Source organism: Dipodomys merriami, unplaced genomic scaffold (assembly GCF_024711535.1).
Source record: "Dipodomys merriami isolate MVZ:Mamm:240054 unplaced genomic scaffold, mDipMer1.0.p SCAF_1, whole genome shotgun sequence".
NCBI classification, from domain to species: domain Eukaryota; kingdom Metazoa; phylum Chordata; class Mammalia; order Rodentia; family Heteromyidae; genus Dipodomys; species Dipodomys merriami.
This window is the reverse complement of record NW_027202270.1, coordinates 125,565,239-125,593,046: the sequence shown is the minus strand read 5'-3', so window position 1 is coordinate 125,593,046 and position 27,808 is coordinate 125,565,239. Positions and strand designations below refer to the sequence as shown.

At 51.1% G+C, this 27,808-nt stretch overlaps 1 protein-coding gene across 1 annotated transcript; it reads right to left on the bottom strand.

The window, feature by feature from the left end:
- Positions 1 to 5,954: 5,954 nt before the first annotated feature.
- Zdhhc22 (zinc finger DHHC-type palmitoyltransferase 22) lies at positions 5,955 to 16,024 on the bottom strand. The gene is made up of 3 exons (XM_070029065.1): positions 15,681 to 16,024; positions 13,532 to 14,071; positions 5,955 to 8,596 (listed from the first exon to the last, which is right to left on the bottom strand). The coding sequence occupies exons 2-3, from the start codon at positions 14,055 to 14,057 to the stop codon at positions 8,331 to 8,333; spliced, it is 792 nt and encodes a 263-aa protein (XP_069885166.1). The 5' UTR covers positions 14,058 to 14,071; positions 15,681 to 16,024; the 3' UTR covers positions 5,955 to 8,330.
- Positions 16,025 to 27,808: the final 11,784 nt, after the last annotated feature.

Here is a 27,808-nt window from a genome sequence, read left to right as displayed (position 1 = left end):
CCGAATGCAGTGCCAGGTAGTGTACATACACACCTCGTTTAATTCTCACACTCCTGACAGCTGTCCTGTGCACCACCGCCCTCCCCCAGCTCCTTCAACAAAAGAAACAGCCTGGCATTCATTTAGGAAACATTTATGAGCGCCTACGTGAGAGGCTGTGCGCTGGGCGTGGGGCTTCAAAACAGGCTCTGGAGGCTGGGGCAGAGCTCAGGGGCCACCGGGAGGGGTTTCAACCTCTTCACTTGTTCCTTTCTGGGCAACTTGGGCGGCTTCTTGGAGCTCCGGTTTGATCCTCTTCAGACTATAGGCACAGGTCTATAGTCACGATTCGTGCATCCTAAACCAAGGCCTGGCTGTGGCCCACGTACAGGAACGATCGCTGTTGTGACATGAAAAGCCACTGGGTGGGAGGGGAGAAGACCCCAGAGCGCGGGAGGAGTGGAGGGTGGTGGGGAGGAGAGCAAGGGGGGAGCCCTGAGATCCTCCCGGGTCGGGGGGAGGGGGGGGACCGGGGTGCATAGTGGCCCTCGCCCTACCGGATGCCCTTTCGGGGATCAGGCTACGCCCCCCTTTTTGCCAACGCAGGCTGGGGTCAGCCCACTCTTGGGGTGGTTGGGGGTGGGCAGGGGATCTCTCCCTTTTCCTGCTGAGGCCCTCTGTGGCTTGGCGAGGAAAGCACCCGGCAGCCGCTCCGCGGTTGGGCGCCGTGGGGTCTTCTTTCCGGCGGCCCAGCCTGAGCTGAGCTTCAGCAGCCGCCGGGCGCGGCGGGCGGCAGCGCCCCCTCCTGGCGGGCCGCAGCACGGCAGGGGCCGCTGGCGGGACCCATTAGCTCCATCCCTGCGCGCTGGTTGCTGTGGTTAGAGGTGCCGTGGGCCTCCGAGTGCGCATTGTTCCCTGTCATTTAATTTTGCCTCCTGAAAGCGCTGCTAATTAGATCTGTTCTCCGTGAGTCCGTCGCATGCCCCTCCCTGCTGTTGTGTATTAATTACCCGGCGCATGGAGGGAATTTTCCATGGATGCTGCACTCAGTGGACAGGCTTGGCCTTGTCCGCAGCCTCCTGGCTCGGGTCCCCTCGCCCCCCTTTGCAGCTGAGCTCCGGGGACAATCTTTACCATCTTTAGGCGAACTCTAGAACAGCATTTCCATGCTGCGAGTGACCTGGCCATTCCCATTCATCAAAATCAAATTCGTGGGTATTTCTTCTCACCAGGCTCCCAGCGCCGCACCACACCCCCATGGCTTGTTCTCTTAGCACCATTCCTGCCCTCTCTTCCTTGTCCACAGCTGGACACAGCAGGGGGGCAGATTGGGGAGCTAAGCTTGGTGAGCCAGGCCACACAGGGCACTCCGCCTTCCTGAAGCTGGACATTTCAGAATCACAAACAGGCAAGAGGCAAACTGTAGGTAGCTCTGCGTGGGACAGTGGAGAGAGGTAGATCTATGGCAAAGCAGAACCGGTTTGCTTCTTGGGGGATCATCCCAACGGCTCAGGACCACTCGGCAGGTAACCTTCCCGGGATGCCGCTGGGGACTTGCCAGCCACCTGCTTAGTTTCGCCCCCTGAAGGCCTCCATGCCTTACGTGCAGAAGTAGCCAGGTGGCGCAGCCCCGCTGCTCCTGGGGCCTCCTTCCCTGCAAGAGTGCGCATGCCTGGGCCACCCCTCCCCGCCTCTAAACCACCCATTCACAAAGCCGTTGGCCTGCCGCCAGCAGGAAAGGGGGGCAGCCTCATTTCAAGGTAGTTAGCGACAATATACCTCCCAGAATTTGAAATTAATTGTAGGAAGATATTAATGGTGGGGATTTCAGGCCTCACAAGCAGACTGGAACGGGGGCCTCTGGGGACAGCAAGGCTGGGGCGGGGTCCTCACATGGGCTGCCTTGTGTCTGGAAGGTCTGGCAGAATGCTCTGCTCTGCTTTGCCCTGGTTCCAGGTCAGTGCCCCGCTCCCAGCAGGCAGAGCTTAGGACCAACCCAGTGCTCCGAGGGGAGGGCCTTAGTATGTGAGCCCCTCCACCGCTAGGCTATGGCCCTTCTAGAACCTTCTCTTTCCTAATGTGGTAGAAAGGTGCTTCTCTTGTGGCCCACAGTGGTCTGTGTGCACCCCGCCTCCCCCCTGGTCTCCAGGAGTAGGTTGAAGATGACCTGACCATGCTGGCCTCTGCCCCCCCCCATCCCGTCCCCTCAGCACCTTGGCCCTGCCTGAGAGGGTGCATTTTCCTTGGCTTGTATCAAAGGCATCCCAGGCTGGATTGTCCTTGCACCTCCAGATACCCCTCTCCATATCCTCCCATCTCAGGGAACAAGCTGTTTCCTCCAGGCTGACTTCCCCACAGCCCCCAGTCCAGGCAGGCCCTGCCTTCACCTGCAGAAGCTCCCTGAGCAGCTGAGACCATAAACTTAGCATACATCTTTTCTGTGTCCCTCCAGTACCCACTATGGTGCCCAATGTCTGGATGTAATGAATGAATGAATGAATTCATGAGTAAAATTTGATTCCTGGTTACTTTTCAGCAGGGAATTCATTGGGTTCCTATGATAAAAAGCATTGAAAAGATAGGCTAGTGCAGGTGGGTTTGAAGCCCAGCTCTGCCACTTACTAGCTTTGTTACATAGCGTCCCTGTGCCTCTGGTTCTTTACCTGGAAAATGGGGCTATAATAGACTACCTCATAGGGTTGCTACAAGGAAGAAATGAAAGTAATGTAGGTGAAGAGGAGAGCCTGGCAGGAAGTGGATACTTGGTAAATGTTGGCCATTATTACTCCAAGCAAGTAGCTTTACTGCATCCATGCTCATGTCAGTGCCCTACATTGCAGGGACTGGGGAGTCAAAGGATTCCACCATTGCCATCTCTCTGCCCTCCAGGAGTAAGCAGTGCAGTTAGGAGACAAAATCCACAGAAGGGAAGAACCGCAGAGGCAGAGAGCTGCCTGGCGCAGTGGGGGTTGAAGGAAGGTTCCACAGGGGACCATTTGAGGAAAGGTCTTATGGAGAATTGGAGAAGCCTTGGCTTAGGAAGGCGCATGTGGGGCCACCAGGTCATGGCATGCAAAGGAACCACCATGGCACCTGCATCTCCAGGCAAAAGGGGGACACTGAATATTAGGAAGAGTCCCTCCCTGCACTTCCTGTGTCTAGTTCACTCCCATCGCAGGAAGCCTCCTTGGAGCTGTTTGCTGAGGCCATGTGTAGGAAGGCCAGGGTGGCTGGGAGTGTCCGAATGCCCCTCTTTGGGCACAGGAAACCAGAAGGATTGCTGATGGTTCTAGGTGAATGCTGCAGAAGCCTTGGGCTTCCGCCCTCTGCCAACTGGGAGGTCCCTAGGAGTCATTTTAAACAGGACTCTGAGCTGGTGTGAGACAGTTTTGTAGGAAGTAATTAGGAGGAAGAGACAAGGTCCTGGGGAGAAGAACAAAATGACAGAATCTCCAACTGTGGTCACAGGATGTATCTTCATGCTCCAGCGCTCCCAAACCCAGATTCTTCATACCCAGAAGCCACAGGCATCTGGGCCCCTGTGTTGTCCCTCCTCCCTCTAGTCTCATCTGCAGCCCTGCCTGCTTGCCTAGCCCACCCCTATTCATCCCACCTGATCCCAGACTTTGCCTCCTCTGAGAAGCCTTCCAGGACACCCATGCTCTCCTTCAGACTTCTTGTAGCAGCTTGTCCTCCACCAGGATGCTCAGGCCACGGAATCACAACTGTCTGCAATTTGTCCTCTTCCCTGTGAGCTCCCTGAGGTCTCATTCATCTTCGCTTTCCTGGCTCCTGGCATCGTGCCTGGCACAGAGTCAGCATCAGTGAATGTTTGAGGAATGTGTGCAGTTGCTGCTCTGGCAACATGCAGTGAGAGGCGTAGCTCTGCTGATCTTCACATTAGTCCCTGATTCTACCTTCACTTTCCTCACTGTCAACATTAAGCCGACATCAGGGGCAGCTGAGCTCCACCCCTGGACACCTCCCACACCCTCAGAGCAGACTACCCCAGTTGGGAGAGGAGATCCCTCTGCTTCACCTCCAAAGCACTCCCTGCATGAGAAGCACATCTCCAATCAAGTCTGCAAGAATGTGCAGAGCACGGTAGGAGGGAGATGGGTGGGGGAGTCACTCATGAGCAGTAAGAACCCAGGGTACAAAGATGACCCAGGGTATTGGGAGCCAAGTGCCTGGTCAGTGATAAGGACAATCAGTGTCTAAGGAAGGAAATCAGGTCCAGGAATCAGCCCCTCTCTCTCTCTTTCTCTCTCTCCCTCCCTCTTTCTCTCTCTCTCTCTCTCTCTCTCTCTCTCCCTCTCTCTCTCTCTCTCTCTCTCTCTCTCTCTCTCTCTCTCTCTCTCTCTCTCTCTCTCTCTCTCTCTCTCTCTCTCTTTCCCTCCTCCCTCCCCTCCTCCCCACTTCCCCACCTGTTACATTCTGGATGAGAATAATAAGGTACTGGGAGCCAAATGTCTGACTTCAGCCCCCAGCTGTGGGGAGCAGTGAGTTGGGCTCAATGTGTGGCCAGCAGATGTCCCCAGAACCCCTTGCTGCATGTCAGGTGGCAGTGTAGTTAAGAATAATAGGCCAGGCACTGGTGGCGCAAGTCTGTAATCTTAGCTACGTAGGAGGCTGAGATCAGAGTATCATGGCTGGAAGCCAGCTCAGGGAAGACAGTCCTGTGGGATTCTTATTTCTAATTAACCAACAAAAAGCTGAAGGTGGGGGGTGTGACTCAAGTGGTAAAGCGCCAGCCTTGAGGGAAAAAAAGCCAAATTAGAGCATGAGGCCCTGAGTTCAAGCCCCAGTACTGGCACATCATAAGAGAAAAAATAATGACATCATCATGTGTCCACTGATGAGCCAATGAGAGGCAAATGTTTCAGTGACTGACTTCAACATGGCAATTTTCTCCTCACCCCAGTGTTCCTGCCAGCCTGTTCTTTGAAGTTTCCCTATGTACCCGGTTCCAACCTTCACAGCCATCTTGGACCCCCTTCCCAGCACCATCAGATTGTGCCCCATTCTGAGAAGTACCTAAAATCTAGCCTTGATCCTGTCACTCTCTGCCTCTAACCTTCAGTGACTTCCTATTGGCTGTGGATTCCTTATCTTGGTATTCGAAGATGCCAATTTTCAGCCTTGACTCCTTGCTCCCTGTGTTCCAAGGTTGTAGGCCTATTCCCCCTACCTGGACAGGCCCTCCTGGTCCCTCTCCATCTGCTGAAGTCTGTCCATCCTTCCAGGCCTGCACACATGGGCCCCTCTTCTTGTCCTGACAGCTGTCTGTGCCTTCTCCCTCTTTCGAGGAGCCTCTTCCTGGGTAAGAACTTCTCAGGGACAGAGCACAGCACTGGACACATGAGAAGAATAAGTGTTGTACAGCACACAAATGAGCACAGCCTTCTGCTTTCCTACTATGTGCCTCACCTCTGCCAGGTACCAAGGATACAAAGGCAAAAAGGCAGGGGTATCTGCCTTTACAGTAATAGCAGCCATGATGTCGAAGGTATTGAAGCCACAAGTCCATTCATCTGGGAGCTGGCTTGCTGGTTGCCTCTGTGTATGTGTGTGTGTGTGTGTGTGTGTGTGTGTGTGTGTGTGTGTGTGTGTGTAGAATGCAGACCATTGTAACACAGGCCTCAGCTGAAGGTTCTTTGATAATCCAGAGAGAATCAGCCTGTTATAATCACATCTCCTAGCAGTCCAGACCTGCTGTCTTTAGAATACATCAGAGGCTAAGTCTGTTCACCTCAGAGCTTGCTCCTTCATGGCCCAATGTCTTCCTGGACGTCTCCAGAGACCCCAAGGTTATGGGCAATCCTTGGGGGCAATTAGCTGGTCCTGATGAAGGAGCAGATAGATTCTCTGTTTATTCTCCTCCACACTGGCCAACTGATCTGATGACCTCGGCGCACAACAGCCCCACAAGACCTCTGCCAACTGCAGAGCTCACAAGATCATCAAATCCAGCCTAAAATCACATATTTTATTGGTGTTCTTCATTGACAATAACCATATGTGCTAATGCCACTCAAGTTCCACACCTATCACCCTCCCCAAGGTCACCACCCACTGATCAGTGTTGAAGGAACTGACCTCTGCAGGTCTAGCTTTCATCTCCTTCTGGGGTGCCAGGTTCATGCTGCTGAGCCTCCAGGAGGCTGGGCATGGCAGGACCTGCTTCCAAGCTTGAACTTCAGAGTCTAGAGAAAGCGGAGGTCTGCATTGTCCATGCCCCTCCTCTCCTCAGCCCTCCCCTGCTGCTCAAGTGTGACCCCAGAGTTGGGAATGAGTGACACCCCCAGTGATTCCTCCACTGAAGAGGCCTCCCCCTGCCATCTCCTTCCCCTCCAAGTGGCCTGTCCCTTGACCACCAAGATGGCAGAGTGACCATTTGTCAACAGGGTGGGAGTCAGTACATAGTGGCAAGGGGTCCCCAGTGGCAGGGATCTTGTCTTGCTGTTTGCCAGTGCCTGAGGCTTGGCCTGTAATTGGTGCTTGATAAATACAGGCAAGATGAACGAAAGGATGACTGCACAAATGAATTCAGGGAGGAAATATGAGCAGTCAAGCCATACTACATTAGCCCTCTAGGGGACGTGAAGGCAGGGTCTAGGTAAAGTCTTCCTGAGCTTTGCTCAAGAATTCTAGGCATTGTCCAACAGTGGTTGGGGTCCAGATGGCCACCCAGGCAGGGGTGGGTGGCCTGTAATGATGTAATGATGCCAGATTGGCCTAGGGACCCAGTCAGGAGGGGGGGCCCTTGTGTTGTTCCCCACTCCCTCATATGCCCCAGGAGTCTGGTGCTCTGGGTCCCAAAACACAAAACACTGCCTGCATCCAAAGTTAGTGACAGCATTTGGATAGTCTGCCAATTTTCATGTTCACATTCTAGTCATTGCCATATCTCAGCCTTCACTCCCCAAACCTCTTCCCTTAGAGCTGAGCATGACCTTCGGGCTTTGCTTCTCTTCCCACAGATGCCTCTCCCTGACCTGACACATTGTTTCACCCCCTTGCCCTCAAATGCTGCCCCGCTCCCCCACCAGTCACTATTAATACCTGGCTAGTCTTCTCCTCGGTGGTTGGGGCCTAAGCCTTTGGGTGATTTTCAGACTCCTCCCAGGTCTACCCTAACCTCAAAGAAAGCAAATAGCTCTCAGGCCTCTCTGCAGCTCTAGCCGTAGGGCCCAGCAGTGGCAAAGAAGACACAGGTATCTTGGAGTAGGAAGGGACTCTTAAGTTCATCCACAACAAGGTTATGCAGAAATCTCTGGCACAACATGTCTGAGAGACCATATCCTAGATGCTTTAAATGTCTCCAGCAGTGCAGCACCCACTCCCTCTCCAGGTAACATTCCAGCATAGAACAGCTTTAGCTGCTAAAATGTCCTTCTTTTTTTTTTTTTTTGTCGGTCGTGGGTCTTGAACTCTGGGCCTGAGCGCTGTCCCTCAGCTCTTCAGCTCAAGGCGAGCACTCTACCTGCTAAAATGTCCTTTATACAGGACATAAATGAACCTGCTTGCCCCTTCTACTTCCCCCTCCCTTAAGCTTTCTTCTTCTATATCCATCTCTTGCTCTCTTTCTCCTTCTCTCTCCCTCCCTCTTTCTCTTCTATGCAGCTATGCAGTTACATGCCTCTCTCATTTATCAGTAACTCCTCTTTCTCTCTCTCTCTCTTCTTCCTTCCTTTCCTAACACCTGACCAAAAGCCCAGAGGTTGGAGACTGAAGGCAGAGGCTGGAAGGGTGCCAGGGGAAGGAAGCATCTAGCCACATCCTGGCCTAGACTGAAGTGCCCACCTGAGACAGGCTGACAATAGCAGGCCATGAGTTGCTGCCTCCAGAGAAAGAACGTTGAGCCTGGGGGGTAGACAGTAAGCACCTGTGCTGTGTTCCTCCTCGCTGCCCTCCGTCTGATAGACAGGGTGTGGACACATATCTCTTCCCCCATCCAACTCCCTAGCAGGTGGCAGAGCTGACTTGGCTGCCTCTCACACATGGCTGTCGGAACATTTGCCATTCTCCAGGTCCTGGGAGCAGCAGTAATGAGAGGGAAAGAGCTCTAGAAAGAGCTTGTGGCATGAGACTGTAGAGTGGATGGGCCAGGAAGAATTCTTCCAGGCAGAGGCATCTGAATAGCAGCCAGTCGGCTGGCTATGCCTGGGTGGTCAGTTTTCCTCTTGGTCACCATCCAACCAGCTAGTGCTGTGTTCTGTGGGTTGAAGACCCTGGAGTGAGAGGACCTTACCAGCCTGGAGTTGTTGTGGGTCATGGTGGAGACAAGGTGCCATGGTCTGGTGTGCAGGAGGAATGGAGACACAGAAACCACCAGAGTGCCTGCCCTGCTACTTGTCCTGCTGCTTAGAGCTCTCGCTTCCAACATTGAACATGGGGACCAGCAGGCCCAGCAGCCATCTCTTTCCAAAGACCTCTTGTAAATTCTTGCGCCAAGGCCGGGCACTGACAGCCATCCCCTTTCGAGCCTGGTGGCGAGTCTGCCCTCGGAGGATCAACAGCAGCTGGTGACAGCAGAAGCCAGCACAGGCCAGGCCCACAGCAAACCAGAGGTAGAGCATGAGGATGACGAACATTTCAGAACCAAGGACAGCGCCTGGTGGGTGGGGGAGGGAGGGAGAGATCAGAACCACTTTACACTCAGGCCACGTAGGGAAATGCAATGCCAGCAAGGCGCTTTCTACCCGGGTGGGGGAGGGGGAGGGGGAAGGGGGATTAATGAGATAGAAGCTACATTTTGTAGCAATCTCAGCACTGCAGCCAGCCAGAGGAAGGATGAACTAGTTGCTACAACTTTTCATTAGTGCTGAGGTGAGAGGGCGAATTGGGAGCCTGAGAAGGGAAGGGCACACAGGGGAGCTCAGCTAGGAGAGCCCCAGCTTCTCCAGACCAGATCAGCCTAGATTGTGAAAACATGTTTCTCTAGAGACAGAAACTGCGCCCCCCACACACACACTGCTTTCAGGTTTTCTCTAGGAGAGAGAGGGGTGAGCTGAGGACCCTAGAGCGGCAGCTAGTGTCTGGGTAGCTGTCTAGACTTCAGCACTCTCTCCCTGGGGGAGGGGGGCAGCGGCTGGGAGCAATGTCTGGGAGGACTCTGGAAAGTGACAGCATGATGGAGAACAGGACCTAGTCATCAAGAAGAAGCAGAAGTCACAAGCTCTGCCTCAAGGGCAGCACAGAGCAGAGCACTGACTTAAGAGAATAATTCATTCATGAATGTTAACCAGAGGACCAGAACACTCAGCGAGAGCTGTGCTGAACCCCAAAGTGATCAGTGTGGTCCCTTACTGTGGGGCAACACCACCCCTAAACTCCTCTAAACCAAACACTCCCTATGATCACTTTTAAACACCCACACAGTTTCAGATTTTGGGAGATTGGTCCGTGGTAGGTTTGTTGGGTAGACTAAACATAAGTTTCTTATGTTCTCTGGGTTTTAGTTAGCTCATCTGGGTGTAAAAACATGATTTCACAGGGGTTGCAGGATGAAGCAAACAGGGTACAGACGGGTGAGCATTCTTTCACTCAGTGCAACACTCCTTTGCCAGAGGTCTTTTTTAAAAAATGGGGATTGGGGAGGTGCACACACGTGCCAGTCCTGGGGCTTGAACTTGGGTCTGGACATTGTCCCTTAGCTTTTTTTGCTTGAGGCTGGTGCTCTACCACTTGGGCCATACCTCCATTTTTGGCTTTATGGTGGTTAATTGGAGAGAATAGTCTCACAGACTTTCCTGCCCAGGCTGGCTTCAAACAGTGGTCCTCAGATCTCAACCTCCTCAGTAGCTAGGATTATAGGCATATACCACTGGCACCTGACTTATTTTATTTTCTTTCTTTTTTCATTTTTGTTGATTGTGGAGCTTGAATTCTGGGCCTGAGTGCTGTCCCTCAGCTCTTTAGCTCAAGGATAGCACTCTACCACTTGAGCTATAGCACCACTTCCAGTTTTCTGGTGGTTTATTGGAGACAAGAGTTTCACGGACTTTCCTGCCCAGGCTGGCTTTGAACTGTGATCCTCAGCTCTCAGCCTCCTGAGTAGCTAGGATTACAGGCATGAGCCACTGGCGCCCGGCCTGACTTATTTTATAGAGGAAGAAACTATACCCAAGCACTCAAGTTTAATTCGTGAGACCCTCATCCTGGATTTAGAATCCCGGTTGCGCTGTAGCTTTAGCTATTATAGTAAAGACAGCTACTTGATATGCTCAGTAGCCAGGGCAGTGAGCTCAGAACAGAATTCAAATCCCTTCCATAGCCCTTTGCTCCCCATAGGGCCACCCCTTCTCTAGGGGTTTTCTTCAGCAACACCACCTCTCGGCCTATTCTACCCCCTGCAAATCTCAGCATCCTCTGTTTGCCCCAGCCCATCTCTTCCCAGGTCTCCTAGGCCCCTATTTCCAGACCCCAGAGAATTCAGCAGCATGAGAATGGTCCAGTCTGAGCAGGCTTGCTCATTAGCAGCCTCTTTTTTGCTCATCCCTAGGAGCTTTTGACAGGTTTTTCTTTGCATAGTTGGAGACAAATAGCTCCAGCTGTCCAGGGAATAGAAAGCTCACTGAGAGCTGGCGTTCACAGTAGCCCCTCTGCTGGTATGGGGACAGCAGTGGGGCAGGCTCCTGCGCCATCCCCTGACCCACTTCCTCCTTGTCAGTCCAGATTAGCTTGAGCAACCATGTGCAGAAAAGGATCCTGGGGCCATGGTACCCTTCAGGCTGAAGGAATGCTGATGGGCAAAAAGGGACCATGGGATATGAGAACATCAGAGCTGTCAAGCTCAGGCCTGCCTTGCAAGTCAGCCTCAGGAACAAGCCTGAGCTGATGGAAGCTGTTTCTCATAGGTCTTTTTTTTTTTTCTGGCTCTAAATCAAGGCAGGAGGAAAAGACCTGTGGCCTTTCCCTTGGCCCCATGCAGCAGCTACAAAAGGCTATTCTGGGTTCCTGTTTTCTCTCAAAGTGTTTGAAGTTACGGAGCCTGACTGCTTCAGGTTTTCTTAACTTTAATAATAGTTCCACTTCTTTTTGAGAACCAAGAATTTTTTTAAGGGCCTAAAAAGCTTACATCATTCAAAGTTCTCTGTCCCTGCCTCTGACCAACAATCTATGACACTTTTGATAGATGGTCACCCCGCATCTTCCTTAATATATCTAGGGACAGGAAGCTTCCTCCCTTCCAAAGGGGTTCATATTTGTCATGAAGCAGAACCAGGAGGCAGCCCAGAGAGGTAGTGTGGCTCACTGGGAAGAGAGAACTTCGAAGGCAGCAGGGCAAGGCTTTATGGGTCCAAAACAACTTCATCTGGCTAAGCCTTTGGTTTCTGAGCCTTAAAACATACAAAAATATCTACCTCACAGATGTGTCATGGATGGATGGATGAAATGAGATGTACCATGTAGAGTGTTGAACAAACATTGGACAGTCCCCTTTCCCTCCTACTGGACTCTCCACTGGGTATCCACAGGTATGCTCACTCAGATATCATGACATATATGAAGTGATGTCACCTCCATTCTCCAGAAAAGAAGGGAGTTGAGAGAGATGACATTTGCCGATACTGGAGCCCCAATGCCAGAAGAAAACACAACTGTAAAGTCTGACCAGCTGGCCTCCTCTGTCTCTGGTATCAGCTAAAGGCCTGGATCGGCAGCCACCTTCACTTTAGAAGATCTTTCCCATTTTTAGCTCTCGGGGCCCACATTCACAGCTGTCTCGTGCTCTGGCAGCAGATCTGACTCTGGGTCGGTACCAGAGTTGGAGACAGATCAATTCCAATCAAACAGCATGTGCCTTCCTACTCCCTCCTGCCACCTCTCCTGAGAGATGAGAGAGGATGGGCTCTCAATGGTTTGGACTGGAGGTGGGAAAGAAGAGAGTGAAGGGGGACTCTGAACAAAGGTATGTACAAGGGGGAAGAAGAGAGGGTGGCAAAGATGAAGGGTCAACAAAGGAAATGAGAGAGCTGGAGATGAGCAACCCTGGCCTCTTTTCCCACGGGGCACGGTGAGAGAGTCAAACTCATCCTGATATGGGAACATGGATCTGGCCCTAAGGTGGTCACTGACCAGCTGTTTTCCCACCGGATCAAAGCAGGGATTTTCTTTCTTTCTTATCTTCCAAACCTAGCACATATGGACAGGCCTCCAGCCCAGACTTAAATCAAACCATTTAAGAATCTCCTTCTGGAACCACCCATTTTTATGGTTAGTGTAACTACTTGGAAAGGGATGTGCAATCAGGTTCTTTGGCTCTTCTCATCCCTCCACCTGTCTTTGCTCACACCCCACCCCACAGCCCGCCCACCTACCCTCCCCCATCCTGGTTATTTTGGTCTTGGCAGCCTCCTATGCCAGCACTGAGATCCAGAAGGCCTGAGAGCTCTGAGTTCTGGGCCCAGCTCAGCCACCAGACACCCAGCATCCCCCTTGGCTGGGTCCTCCCTGGGTCTCTGCGTTCCTACTGCCAAATGGCACAATAGTTCCATGCCTGGAAAGAACTGAGGCTGTAGCCATAACAAAGATGGAATGATGTGGCTCCTCTAGAGTGGAGCAAAATTTGTATAAATGTCCAGCCCAGGTCAGTCCAGGTGCATCAAAACAGTCTTGGGTGCTGAGGGAAAGTAGCTGTCTTTGTTTGCCCTAGAAGCTCATTGTATTTAGAAATACATTCTCTTCTTATTCTGGTGAAGAAGAATATTGGATTATGGTTTCCGGACCAGGGACAGACACACAGGAGTAGGGAGACTCTGGGTAAGCCCTTTAGTCCTATCCAAGTCTGTTTCTTCAGGATGAAGTCAATGCCATATCACACACACACAGACACACACACACACTTGTGTGCTTACTACCAATTGTAGGAATCAAATTAGATTCGAAGGCCAGGAGTGGAAGGAAGTTGAAGGAAAGGCAAATTTCAGGGGCAAGTAAAACAGTAAGGATTGTCACCAGGAGCTAAGTCTCCCATCAGGTCACATTCCTGGTGGCATACTAAAGTACAAGCCTCACCTGGGCACCAATGTGATGACCATATGCCTGGCACCAGAGGTTCAGGCCCAAGCTCCAGATTGTGGACTGGAACCATGAAGCATGGTTGCATCTCTGACCAGTTTCCCTGCTCTGAGCCACCTCCAGGCAGCCAAAGTCTGGAGGGCAGAAAGGAGCACATAGCATGGCCTGGTGTCAAGTTCCGTCTTATGGTGGTTGGCTAGTAAGACCCCTGGAGGTCAAAGTCCTTAGGGGAATATGTAAGAAGGCCTGGGATACTGACCAAGGAAGGTCATAGCATGAGCTATGTGCAGGAATGTTTCCTGCACACAGCAGGTGCATGGCCTGGGTGACAGGCAGGGGAGGAGAGGGGCAGGAAGTGTTGTCAGGTAAAATACAGCAGGTCCATTTAATTTGAATTTCAGATGTCCTTTGTGTAACTATGTCTCTGCAATATTGGGACATAATTATACTAAACTACTGTTTATCCCACATTTTAATGTCAGTGGATTGGGTTGTCTGCTGACCTTGCCAGCGGAAGCCCACTCACCGGAGAAGAACTGGCTGATGGAGGTGGGCAGGAGCGTGAGGAAGGCCAGGGGGTGGGCGAAGGAGATGGAAAGGACGGCGGAGATGTAGGCCACGCCAGCCACCATGGAGTAGAGGCAGGCTAGGGAGGTGTAGAGACAGAACAGGACGAAGTTGCGCATGTTCCTACTGCCGATGCAGTTACCGGTGAAGAAGCAATGATGGTCGTGCCTTAGTGTGACCCGGGCGCACACCCGGCAGAAGTGGGTGCTGGGCGGGGGACACTGAGCCCTCCTGGATGAGGTCCCCTGGAAGGTGCTCAGGTCATCCGGAGAGTTCTGGATGACCAGGACGTAATTGCCCAAGGCGTTGGCAGAGAGGAATAGGAAGAGCGCCCCATGGAGCAGGGCGGGCGAGAAGAGGCGGGCAGCGGCGGGGTCCTCCCGCATGCTGGGCAGGAAGAGGAAGAGCTGCAGGACGAAGGTCACCAGGGAGATGCACAGGAAGTAGGCAGGGGCCACCACGTTGAGCAGCCGCAGGGCCAGCATCCTCGATTACATTCCTGTGGGGCACAAGGTGAGGGGAAGACTTACTGCGGACTTCCAGGTGGGGGCGTCCTCGTGCGCTCCCGAAGCGGGGGCTTCTTGGGTCACTTTCCCTATCCTGGGTCCAAGCAGGCGAGAAAGCCAGGGATCCCAGCAGGGCCTGCAGCACCCTGGATCTGGCGACCTTGGTGCCCTACAGCTATGGGCTCAACAAGCACTGTGGGGAGAGGAGCTGCGTTTGTGGTCTGTGGGGGTTGTGGCCCCCTGGAAACGAGCCCAGCTCTGGGATTTCAGGTTCAGACATCTCTTGGAAAAGAAAGTGAAGGATTGAGGGGGATGAAGTCAGAGGCAAAGTCAGTCATTCGACTGACTGGAGTCCTGCTTCACCCCTCCTTCCTCTGTCCCCAGATCCCCATCTTGGGGATATTGAGGGACCTCACAGATTACCCAAGCTTCTTTGGAGGTATGTGGCAGGGGGCGTGGTGTGTGTGTGTGTGTGTGTGTGTGTGTGTGTGTGTGTGTGTGTGTGTGTGTGTGTGTGTGTACACACATGCAGCCGCTGCCACCTGGGTTTTCTATTTAAAAAAAAAACAATCAATTAAAACAATCGATACATTGACGCCTAGTGGAGGTGGAGGCGCAGCCGACGAGCCTGTGCGGTTGGGTGCTGCTTCAGCCCGAATTGTCCTCCATCCCCAGCCCGAGCCCCGCCGCTGCCGCCCCTGGGGCCGGTCCAAAATTCGAGCCTGCCTCCCGCCCTCCCCGACGGAGACGTCCGAACAAACCCCCTGGCACGGGAGCCCAAGCCCGGCCTGGATGGCCGCTTCTTGGCCAGCGTTTGCTGAGACCGGCGCCCCCCACGCCGAGCGCGGCCTCCCCCCCACGGCCCCGGTTCCCGCCCAACTTCGGAAGCCGCGAGGAAATCAGCCCCGCGCGCGGGAGAGAACTTTTCCAAGGTCTAAGGAACCGGCCAGGGGGAGGCGCGAGAAAAGTTCTGGGAAGGCGGCGGCACCCAGGATGGACGGGTGCCACGGGGCCTCGGGCCTGGCTGTCCCGTCCAGACCGAAGCAATCCGTGCTGCAGGTGACGGTATTGCTATCTCCTCCGCCCTCCGGGGCCCCGAGGCCGCGGTGGGGCGCTCAGGCCTCTCTGCAGCCGGGGTGCAGCCGCGGGGCGCGCCTGGAGATGGGAGCTGGGGGCTCGGCGCCGGCCCTAGCCGTGCGCCCCCAGAGGCTGCAACGCCTCTGCCCACCCCGGAGGGCCCTGGGTCCCGGGCTCGGGCGAAGCAAGTGTTTTCCCCGCGCCAGTCGCCAGGGGGGCGCGGGAGCAGCCTCCAGATGCGGCTGGGAAGGCGGAGGGCAGGGGCCGGCGAGTGAGAGGGGTGCTCGGCGGGCCGCCGCCGCCCGGGCCCGGCGCGGGAGAGGCGGCGCGCCGGCGGGGGACGCGGGGAGCTGTCCGTTCAGCACCGGCGCCGGCAGACCAGGGCGAGCCCGGCCGAACCAGCCAGGCTGCGCGGGCGGCCGCGGGCTCCCCGGCCACTGCCTCTGGGACGCCCGGGAAACCGCCCGTCCCCAACCTCCCCCTCGCCCCGCCCGGTGCCGCCGCGGGGTAAGGAAATGAACTCACCGAGCTCTGATCGCCGACCACCGGAGAGCCCCGGACGCCGTCGGCTCTCACCCTCCCCGAGGCTGCAAAGTTGTGGGCTCGGCCCGGCTGGCTCGCAGCCGCCTCCCGCTCCGCGTCGGGGGACTGGGCAGGTAGCGGGGGTGTGGGAGGAGGGAGCGGGCAGCTGCTGCCCTCCCACTTGGGCGCCAGCGAGTGGGGACCGGGAGGCGGCGGGGACGGCAGCTGGCGCCCCCCCTCCACCTCCGCTCCTGGGGGCGGGGCTCCGGCCACCGGCTCAGCCGTGGACTTGCCCCCCGCATCCCCGCCCTTCCCCGCGCCTCTTAGGCGGGCTGGGGCGCCCTGCCTGACTTTCAGAGCCGGTGCCTATTGGGAGCTGCGGATTCAGCCCTGATGTGGATGCTCTAGCCAGCCCCTGCTCCTCCTCCCTCCTCCCGGCTCCCTGGCAGTGACCAATTACCCTCCCTGCTGTGGGCTTTGGAAACCTGGGGGATTGAGAGCTCGGCAGGGCGTCGTAGCTAGACAACACCCGTGTCGATTAGCAAAAGGGCTGTGGTCGTGGTCTGGGGCGGGGGAAGGGGGGAAAGCCGCCCAGAGTCTGTATGCCTGGGCTTAAAGATCCACCATTCACTACGGGTGCGATCTTACATTCCAGTATCCTCATCTGTAGAGAGGCGTGAAGCTTAAATGGCAACCGACAGAAAACCCGTACCCAGAGCCTGCCTGGAGGAAGCAGAGGTCTGTGTCTTAGAACAGCTTGCTGGACACTACAGATGCGGCCCTTCTTAGGTCCCAGGCACTGGGCTAAGCCTTTGGCGTGAGGTGGTTTCATGAATCTTCTTGGCACGATCTGAGGAATTGGATGAGCCCCATTCCAGGGATGAGAAGGTTGGGGCTCCAAGGAGCTTCAGCTCCATGCCCACCTTCATAGAGTCGGTGAAGACAGCCTGGGTCGGTCCCTCATTTTAGCCTTTAGGCTCCAGTTCCCAGCCTCTCAACACAATCAAGCACCTATCCTGGGAACCCGGGAGCAGCTTTGGTTTCTGGGAAGGAAGGACAATGAGGCTTATCCAGATTTAGACCTGGAACCTGGAGCTTCTGCTTGGAGCCCCACCCCCACCCACCTCCCTCTTCCTTTCTCCTTTGTTTACCCAGAGGTCACATTTCTCCGATGGGTGCTGTGAAGCACCACCATGTGACAAATGAGGACAGGTTTAGAACATGAAACACTGTAGGGTCACAGAGGCTTCTGCTAGCCTCAGTTTCCCAGCTGTTAGAGCTCCACCAAGCTGCCTGCTCCACTCCTTTGGCAGCAGGCAAATAGAATACAGAAATGCTTATTGTTTTCTCCACTGGTTGATTAAAACAAGAGCAATCCCTTGAAGCAAGGGCCATATGCTGATCAGCTCAGCCTCTATTTTTGAATCATCAGACACTGTTTTCTCTGTATTTTATCAGCATACATAAAAATAAAAAGGGGGCCAGGAAACCTCACATGTTCTGGAAGGATCTTATATACAAGCAGAATAGCATACCAGGTGGTGGCCTTTGAGAGTCTGGTAGTGCTATAAGTTCCAGTGGCCCCGGGAAGCACCAGTGGCCTATTCCCCCTCAGAGCAGCCTTGTGACACAGGCCAGCGGCTTTCTGGCCCCTTGGCCAGCTCTGGCTGCCTCTTACAATGGCTTGGGAAGGAAGGAGCCTGGAGTGCTTGATTTGGGCCATATTGATTGAGCATCTCCATTCCCTAAATACCTTGATAGTCAGGTGGTATTTCTAATTTTATTTTGCATATGGGTGTGTGGTGGGAAGGTGTGGGTCTCAATTTGTGTGTGTGAGAGAGAAAGAGAGAGAGAGAGAGAAGAGGAAGGGAGGGAGGAAGAGAGAGAGAGATGAGGGAGGGAGGGAAGAAGAGAGGGAGAGGAGAGAGAGAAGCTAGGCAAACGTGGGAAGATGTCAGTGGGGGAGGGGAACAGTCAGCCTGGAGGGAGAAAGATATCCAGCCAGGCAGACATAAATGGACAAAGGCTACAGAGTCTGCCTACAGAAAAAGGCATAAAAGCCAGATACCTATAGCCATACCACCTTAAGGACTGGATTGAAAGGAAGAGCAGTCAAATGCTTTGTTTTCCACAATTGCTTTAATCAATAGGGAGGTCAGTTTGTGCTTCACTTTGACTCTGACCCTATCAAGAGTTAAACAGACTAAGAACAAACACTTTATTGCTACTTACCAACTATATGAACTTGAGCAAGTCATTTAACCTCTCTGCTTTCTGAATGCTTGTCCATAAAATGGGAATGAGAGCCAAATGGGATGTTATTTTAGTGCTTCAGGTGTGTGTGTGGGGGGGGGGTCTTTTTCTTTATCTACACCAAAACTGTCTTCTCTAACTAAAATGAGGAATTTTTTTTTTGGTGGAGGGGTGAAGAAGTGGCTTCTGATTTGTCCAGGGTAGCACTGAGTAAAAAAAAGTATATTGACAGATGAGTCAATACCATTCTCTCTCTAAAAAGAAAAGCTATATCCTGTGGTCTTTGGAAGATTTGGTGAGAATAAATTTCCATTGATCTTGCATTCTGCTGCCACCCACCCAGACTAGTCGCATTCTCCATAAACAGAAAATAATGTACAAAGCACATTCGCTGCTTACTCTTGACATACATTCTCATAGTTAAGCTGTGCCTGTGCCTGCAGGCAGTCCCAAGGGGGCAGGGACATAGATTAAGCATCTGATGGTTGCTGAGCACTTTCTTAGACTTATACATGGTAAATTTTGCTATTTAGTGGTGTTATTGCTGAGTGGCAATTATTCCATTTGTTTTTTGGCAAAAGGAAGAAATTCCATAAAGCAAGCAGCTATTCTTTTTGGGTAGCAGACCCCCATCAATGTCTGGTGAGCCCTAAGCTCCCCAAATGTTTGGATAGAAACACATCTGAGATTCAACAGAGCTGTAATGAAGGCTGCTGGGCTTTGTTTCATATTCATGTTCTTGGTTCAGACGGACAAAGGCTGGGGCCTCAAGGTTAACAGTGCTCTGAAATTACCATAATAAGAGATATCCTCAGGCAGGATAGTCTTTCCTGACAACAGCAACTCAGGATGACCACAAAGTGCTCCCCAAGCCAAGCGCTGGTGGCTTATGCCTGTAATCCTAGCTACTCAGAAGACTGAGATTTGAGGATTGCAGTTCAAAGCCAGCCCTGGCAAGAAAGTTCCTAGGACTATCATCTCCAATCAAACACTAGAGAGAGAGGGTAGGGGGGAGTCAGAAGTGGAGCTGTGGCTCAAGTCACAGAGTGCTAGCCTTGAACACAAAAGCTCAGAGACAGCACCTAGCCCTGAGTTCAAGCTCCAAGACTTGCATACATACACGAAAAGATGCTATCTCTGCTTGCCCTGTTTTGGAAAATAAGTGTAATCTTTATCTCAGCCAACCAAGTACATGGAAATTAGATTATCATAGGTCTATTTGGAAGTGGTAATTCACTTTGCTAACACTGGTTCGTGGCAGGAAAATGCATGAGACTCTTATCTCCAATTCACCACCAGAAAACCAGAAGTGGTGCTGTGGCTCAAATGGCTCAAGTGGTAGAGTGCTAGCCTTAAGCTGAAGAGCTCAGGGACAGAACCCAGGCCCAGAGTTCAAGCCCAGGACCGACAAAAAAAAAAAAACTATACTTGCACAGATAAATATGCAAGTCTCCAGTACACTTATCAGATCACATGGCTGGTGGTGCTGGAGGAGGTGTGTTTGAGCAGAGTCAGGGATGCCCAGTATCCAGGCCCCCACATCAAGGTAGAAGCAACAGATGAGAATGTCACCCTATGGGTGACAGGTAACCCCAGCTGTCTCCCTGGTGATCGATGCTTCAGGGTAGCAATCTTGGCTTAGCTGAGAAAAGCCTCTTTTGTAGTGCTCAGACTGTGGAAGAATGAATGCAATCTTTTCCTAATTAGCCATGGTTTCCAGGGACCACTTAGGCAGCCCTGGTAGGGATGCCGATACCCTCGGAGCAGTGTGCAGCTCTGTGGTGGGGGTGGCAGCCACGTAAATTGGTCCTTTTGTCTTAGAGCATGTAGCAAGCAGAGGGAAGGGGAAAGAAGGGATACAAGATGAAGGAGAAGAGGAGAGAGACAGACTAGAAGAAGGAATAAAAGAGGAAGGGGCAGGTACAGCACACTTGTTGGACACTGTGATTTATGTCTCCATACTGGAGGATTTGGGGGAGATCAGCAGGCTCTGCTGAGAGCCAGATGTCCAGGATGAGGAGGGAGGGAGACAGAAGGCCGACATCTCCGTTAGAGGAGAAGGGAGGGAAGGTCAGGACAGCGAAGTCACTGCGGCACCCTTGGCTGTGTGGAGGCCTCTTGGATATGTTGTCCTAGTCACAGAGCAGCACAGACCTCATATCTTGGCTCCTCCTGCTTCCTTCCCCTGCCCCAGACAAGACAGCCCAGGGTCCAGTCAATGTACATTCTGATGAAAAAATCCCAATCTTTGGTGTGGGATTGAATTATGAATTATATCTGCTTCTGCTTCTGCTTCTTCTTCTTCTTCTTCTTCTTCTTCTTCTTCTTCTTCTTCTTCTTCTTCTTCTTCTTCTTCTTCTTCTTCTTCTTCTTCTTCTTCTTCTTCCTTCTCCTCCTCTTCCTGCTTTGTCTTTTCTGTGTGTGTGTGTGTGTGTGTGTGTGTGTGTGTGTGTGTGTGTGTGTGTGTGTGTGTGTGTGTGTGTGCACCAGTACTGGGACTTGAACTTAGGGCCTCAGCTCTGACTCAAGGCCAACCCCTTACCACTTGAGCTACATCTCCACTTCCAGTTTTTTTTGGTGGTTAATTGGAGATTAGAATCTCACTGACTTGGCTTCGAGGACTGACTCCAAACCACAGTCCTTCGATCTCAGCTTCCTGAGTAGCTAGGATTACTGATAGGAGCCACTGTGCTTGGCTTTGAACTTCTTAGGTAGCTCCTTAGCTTCTCAGAGCCTCACATTTCTCTCCACCAAATGGTATTTTTAGCTAACATCAGCTCAGTAACTCCTACCATGTCCACCTGATGCCTCCAGCTGTTGCTGTCAAACGCTGCCTGACGCTCAGCTCGCACTGTGATCACCCTGTGGGAATGGTCCTTTCCCATTCATTGCCATTTTCCATGGCTAAACCTTCAGGGCAAGAACTCACCTGACAGCCTATTCCCAACACAGCATCTTGCACACAGGGAACTTGATAAATATTTGAATAAACTATAAATAAATATAATTATAAATAAATAATAAATTCTATCTCAATACCTGATCTTTCAAAGATGGATTTAGGGGAAGTGGTGGGTAAATGGCATTCAAGTAAAGATTTTTACTTCTTGACTTCTAATGCATGCCAGGCCAATGGCATGAGTGGCTACATGAGATCCTGAGTTGAAGCTCCACTACAGGCACAAAAAGAAAAGAAAAGAAAAGAGAAGAAAAAAAGATGGGAGGGAGACAGGTACCAGGGGGCTCATGCCTGTAATACTACCTACTCCGGAGGCTGAGATCTGAGGATCATGGTTCATCAAAGCCCGCCCAGCAGGAGAGTCCCCGAGACTCTTATCTTGAATAAACCACCAGAAAACCAGAAGTAGCGGTGTGGCTCAAGTGGTAGAGCACTTACCTTGTGCAGAAGAGCTCAGGGATGATGCCCAGGCCCAGAGTTCAAGCCCCAGGACCAATAACAACAAAGGGCTGCTATGTAGCTCAGTGGCAAAGCACTTGCCTAGCAAGTCCAACATCCTGGGTTCGATCCCCAGTACCAAAAAAGAAAAGACAAAAAAAATACAGTTAAAAAAAAAAAGGAAGGGAGGGGAAGGGAAGGGAGGGAAGAGGGGGAAAGGGATAAGAGGGTAGGGGAGAGGAGGGGAGAGGAGAGGGCCTCCTGGCCAGCTCCATAAGCTCAGAATCTGAGCCCCATAGAAGACAGAAAAGAAAGCACATTTTAAATATGTTTTTACTTTTGAAAACTGTGTGAGTAATATGCATTGTAAAAAAAATAATTAAAAGCAAGGCAGAAATCTTTTAATCCAAATCCCAGAGATAAGCATCATTAACATTTTATATGTATCTTTCAATCTTCTAGTCAGCTTTTTCCTCTTAATTACAAATTTAGGCTCATATCTTCAATCTCCTTTATAACCAGCTGTTAAGTTCAGCTACAGTAAGATGATCCCTGCTTAGTGCTAAATATGTTCTCCCAATATGTTTTTTTCCCTTTCCCCTCCTCTTCTCCCCTTTATCCTCTTCCTTCTGCCCTCTCCTCCCCTTCCCTTTTCTCCACACCATTTTTATACTCTTCCCCTCCTTCCTCCCACCCCCTTCTTCTTCTTCCTTCTTCTCCTTGTTCATCTTCTTGGCAGTTCAAGGATTTGAACTCAGGGCCTTGCACTTGAATCGTACCTCCAGTACTCAACAAGTTTTCAATGGACAACTAGTGGGTCCCTTTTTCAGTAGAAACATAATATAGTAAGGATGTACTTTGGCTTTAATCATAGTACCTGGTCTGCACACACTCCCTGGCTTCATCTTCAGCTTTGGATTCTGAATGGATGACAGCCAAGTTCAGGCTTCAGCAAGGTGTTCCTGGGACTGGGTGTTTCAGTGATCCCGTGTGCTTTGTGCACATGGGCATGGTGGCTCCTGCTGGACACACGTGGCATGCAGCCCACTTACTGCTGCCGATCACTTCCAAGTCTAGGAAATCTTCTAGACATACATTGCAACAATGTCTTCTTCCACCTCCACCTGCTGAAACCCCCTCAGCCAGGTAAGGTGAACATGTGTGTTTTCTATTGTAAGAATATTACAGCATCCCACTGAGCTGCAATCACTCATCATTATTAATTCTCATGGCTCTGCCCCTTTATGTTCAGAAATAACTAAGAGCTTTATAGTGTTCTAGTGTAGACAATGAAATGACAGCTAAAGCAAGTATGGAGAAACATGTAAGCTAGATATTTAATACTCTGCAGCAAGCAGAATTCTAGGTACTATATTATATCAAAGTTTAATCCTCATTGTTTAGGATAACATTCATAACACCAACAAAGTAGCTTTCAAAACTAGTCAAGTGTGTGTGTGTGTGTGTGTGTGTGTGTGTGTGTGTGTGTGTGTGTGTGTGTGTGTACTTTGGCTTAAATTCAGGTCTGGGTGCTGCATCTTAGTTTTTTTACCCAAGGCTAGTGCTCTAGTACGTGAGCCACACTTCCATTTCCAGCTTTTTGGCAGTTCATTGACGATAAGAATTTTATAAATTTGCTTGGGCTGGCTTTGAATCGTGATCCTCAGATCTCAGCCTCCTGAGTAGCTAGAATTACAGATGTGAGCCACCGGCACTTAGCATCAACACTGGCACCCAGGAGTTTTTTTATTTTTCTCTTAAAGTTCTTCTTGTAATTCTTTACATCTTGTAAATATAAAAGAGAAACAAATTGCCAACTTACCAATCTCATAATTTCTTTTCTTTCTTTCTTTTTCTTTTTCTTTTTGTCGGTCATGGGGCCTGAATTCTGGGCCTGGGTGCTGTCCCTCAGCTCTTCAGCTCAAGGATAGTTCTCTACCATTTGAGCCACAGTGCCACTTCTGGCTTTTTCTGTTTATGTGGTGCTGAGGAATCGAACCCAGGGCCTCATGCATGCAAAGCAAGCACTCTACCACTGAGCCACCTTCCCAGCCCCCAGTCTCATAATTACATAAGAGTGGAAATTCTTTTTGTGGGTCCGGTAATGGGGCCTGAACTCTGGGCCTGGGTACTGTCCCTCAGCTCTTCAGCTCAAGGCTAGTGCTCTACCACTTGAGCCACAGTGCCACTTCCGGCTTTTTTCTTCTTTTTTTTGTTTATGTGGTGCTGAGGAATCAAACCCATGGCCTCATGCATGCAAGGCAAGCACTTTACCACTGAGCCACCTTCCCAGCCCAAGAGGGGAAATTCTAAAATGATCTACAATAAAATCAATGTTTAACTCCACATGGGAGGGAGAATACAGAATATGGATAAAAGGAGACAATGTTAGAGGAGGGAAAGTGTAGCACATCACCATTTTTAGCTCACGTAAGCATCAATGTGTTAACAAATATGCATGACACAGAATGTAGGAGTACTCTAGCCGCTGCTAGTTCTAAGCAAATGTTGCTCTCCCACTGAAATATTAACCATTGACAGAGGTCACTCATCAATAAGGATATTGTCTTCACAAGTAATCTTTGATGAAAATGATTCAATGCATTCCTTTACCAAAGACATTGTCTCCATGAAGGCAATCTGAGACTTTGGCCCACACATCAACTGTATACTGATCTTAGCATTTGGGCATCTGGCACTCACCCAAAATGTATATTGAATGCACCTCTAACTTCAGATTATTTCCAATTTCTCGTTATTATTAGCAACATTGCTATGAGTGTCCCAGCACAAGCAATGCTGTGAGGGCCTATGACTCTTTCCTTGGCTGAATTTCTAGAAGTGGAGTGGTGGAGTCAGAAGAATCCAAGTTGTCCAATCACATTTCACCTTCAGAAAGTTTGTCCCAGCTTGCCTCCTATAGAAGGATGGGATGGAGCTTGGATCTGGGCCTTCATATTGAACCCCTGGTGGTGGGTGGCCATTGGATGGGAAAGGGCAGAACCTGTCAACTAGCTCCAGATACCCTCTGCAAGGGCAGCTGTGATTTATTTTTACTTTTTTTCTTATCTTTTCTTGTCATATTTTCTCTCCTCTCCTTCCTTCCTTTCTTCCTTCCTTCCTTCTTTCCTTCCTTCCTTCCATCCTTCTTTTCTTCTTTCTTTTTTGTGCTGGTACTGGAGCTTGAACTCAGGGCCTGGGCACTTTTTAGCTTTTTCACTCAAGGCTAGTTGTACTACCACTTGAGCTACAGCTTCACTTCTGGTGTGTGTGTGTGTGTGTGTGTGTGTGTGTGTGTGTGTGTGTGTGTGTGTGTGTGTGTGTAATTGGACATATGAGACTTATACACTTTCCTGCCCTGGGTTGGGTTTGGACCAGAGCCCCACTCATTTTCTGTTTGCTTTGTTTTAATCCTTACCAGGAAATGTTCCAAATAAACATCACTGGGCCTTATTTCATGGATGGAGAAATAGAAGTTCAGAGGGTTAGATGGCCCTGCCTTGAGCCTTAATGGAGACTTTCAGGGCCTGGCCAAGAAGCACAGAAAGTTTTTTTTTTTTCTCCATGAAGGCAAATGAAATTGGTCAACTTCAGTCTCCACCGATTCCAACTGCTCAGCTCAGCCTCCTTGGGGATTAAAGGAACCCAGAATCCTCTAGTCTGCATCGGGCTCCAGCCAGAGCTGGAATGTTGAAAGCCCAGTGCCTGCTAAATCCACTCTGCCCTGGGATTAGTTCTCTGCTGGGTACTTTAGAGTTATATATTGTGTCTGGAGCTTTTTTTTTTTTTTTTTTTTTTGCTTCTTGAAGACAAATGAGCCAGAATCTGACTTCCGGGAGGGAACTACCTGGGCCTGGGTCTGTGACTCAGATCTGACGGTGTCCAGAGCGAGGTTAAGCCCGGCTACCGGGGCTTGAACTGAAGGCTTCTCACTCAAGGCTTGGGTGTGTGCTCTACCACTTTGAACCATGCCTCCAGCTGGGCTTTTTGCTTTTTTTTTTTTTGGCTATGGAGTCTTGCAGATTTTTCTACCCAGTCTGTCTTTGAACTTCATTCCTATGGGTTTCTGCCTCCTGCGAAGCTAGTGTGAGCCACCAGTGTCCAGTGAGGGACTTTATATACATGACTTCCCTTAAAGTCCCAAACTGCCAGCTGAGATAGTATCCTACCTCACAAAGGGGAGCCAGGAACTTAAGAAAATACACAAGTGCTAACAGCTAGTAAATGGTATAGGAGTCACATAAAGAGCTGGCTCAGGGGAGAAGCAAGGGCTATGTGGATGGAGTGGATGGAAGGATGGGTGGGCTTACAGGGCCTTGAAAGGTATGAACTAGGACTCCCACTTCGGGAAGAAGAAGGGGTAAGACTCAAGCTTCCATGGTGGCTGGGCCATGTTTCATTCTCTCAGATACATCTAGGACTGCTTTGTACAGTTGTTCAGGTTCTGCACTTCAAAATTCTCAGGCATCCTTTTTCATGCTTAGCGTGCACGTGAATGATTATTCTGACTAGCTTCCAGTAGATGGCAGTAAAGCACCTAGAGTTACTGGCATCTTTTTGTGCAAATGTATAGTTTGGGCTGTCTGTCGGCTGTGCTGGGCAACTCGTCTAGCAGCTTCCAAGCTGTTGAGAGGCTGCCTCACAGCCCTTTCCTCTCTCTTCCCACGGCTTCTTCACCTCAGAGCTTAGCACACTGTTTTGTGCTGATTCTAGGGCTGGAATTTAGGGGCGGGGCACTGTCCCTGAGCTTTTTCACACAAGGCTAGTTGGTGCTTGAGTCACAGCTATTTCCAGCTTTTTGCTGTTTCATTGGAGGTAAGAGTCTCATATACTTTCCTGCTCAGGCTGGCTTTGAACCACAATCCTAAGATTTCAGCCTCCTGAGTAGCTAGGATTACAAGTGTGAGCCACTGGCCCAGTATCAATTCTTGTATTTCTTAGTATAATCTCTGCCCTTGGGGTTGTAAGGAAATAATGCTCCCTGAACATGGTCCTGTGTCATTGGCTATGCTAGTGGCCTTCAGTGAGGAAATGCTGTACGCTCCATGCGTCTACCCCCAGATCACATACTTAGGTGTTGGGGAGAGTCAGCACAAAACAAAACAAAACAAAAAATATCCAAGAGTTGGGACGTAAACCCAGGGTTTCTGATGGTCCTCTTCCTGGGGATGAAGGCTGCAGTGGCCTATTTCTGGATCTAACCCTGCCCCTCCTCCACTTTCTTCTAACATCCTTAGCTCAGCACAGACTGCTGAGCTCTGAGGTGAAGAAGCCATGAGAAGAGGCCATACATATCTGTTCCACACAAGCCACTGATATTTTAGGTCTCCCATCTCTTTCCTGCCAAATCAAATCCTGAGACCCAGAGTTAGTTTGTTTTAACCTTCCCTCAGGATGAGAAGGACCAGGAGAGACAACAGTAAGTCTCTTCTGGTCTGGACCTTGAGGGAATGGTGGTGTCCACTGTAGTGTCCAGCCATGAAGTGATTCAGAACTAGAAAGCGAGGGCCCATACCAGGCCTTGCTCTCCTTAGTGTCCCTGAGAAATGGGATAAACTAGATGGCAGGACTGGTTCTTAGGACCCAGTTTCCAATTCACCATCCAAAACGGCGGCTCAAGGAAGCAGAAAAGAAGGCAAGATCAAGGATCAAGGCCACACCTCCCTTTCAGCATACCTCATGAGCCTTCCAGTCACCACCCATTGGTTGGAACTTAGTCACATGATCAAAAGCAATTGCAAAGATTCCTGGAAGTTATTGCTATTCCAGGTAGCACTAAGCCTAACTAAAACTTGTGAGTCTGATTGCTAGGGGAAGCAGCACAAGGTTATTGATGAGCCACGAGGATTTGGAGGATTCTCCACCATGCCTTGCCTGTAAGGTTAACATCTCCTACCTATAGGGAGTGCTCTACTCAGCATGCTCCTGGGCACAAATGAACTAGGACAACAACCTAATAGTTATAACATTACAGAATTAGAACTGTATACATGTAGTAATGGGCTCATTTCCTGTCTGCATATAAGTGATCTGTATTCAGTTGTAATTGCCAACATGCAGTGCTATAGATCCTGAGTCCTCAGCTGCTCAAGGTCTGGTCCCTACCTTATAGCATCCCCTCCCCTTCCCAGAGACAACCCCCCCTCCCCCATCATGGCCACTTCCTGTCTGGGGTGGAATCTGGCTCTAGCAGGAGCTGGAGGAGGGATGAGGGGGAGGCCCTGTGGAGCACAGTGGCACAGCGGGGACAGGCGGCGGTTGCCTTGGTGAGCTGGGCAAAGAGGTTTCTCTGCTGCTGCTAAATGTATCTTCCTGACCTGCCACCCGCCTTCTGCTTCTCACATAGGAGACACCCCTGGGGGCTGAGGTTACTCAATCCCAGCTGTCTGTTCTCTGTCCCATCCTTTGAAAACACTCAGGGCCCAGCCGGTGACTCCTTCCTGAGAAAGGAGCTGGGAGCTCCAGCATCCTGAGTCTCACA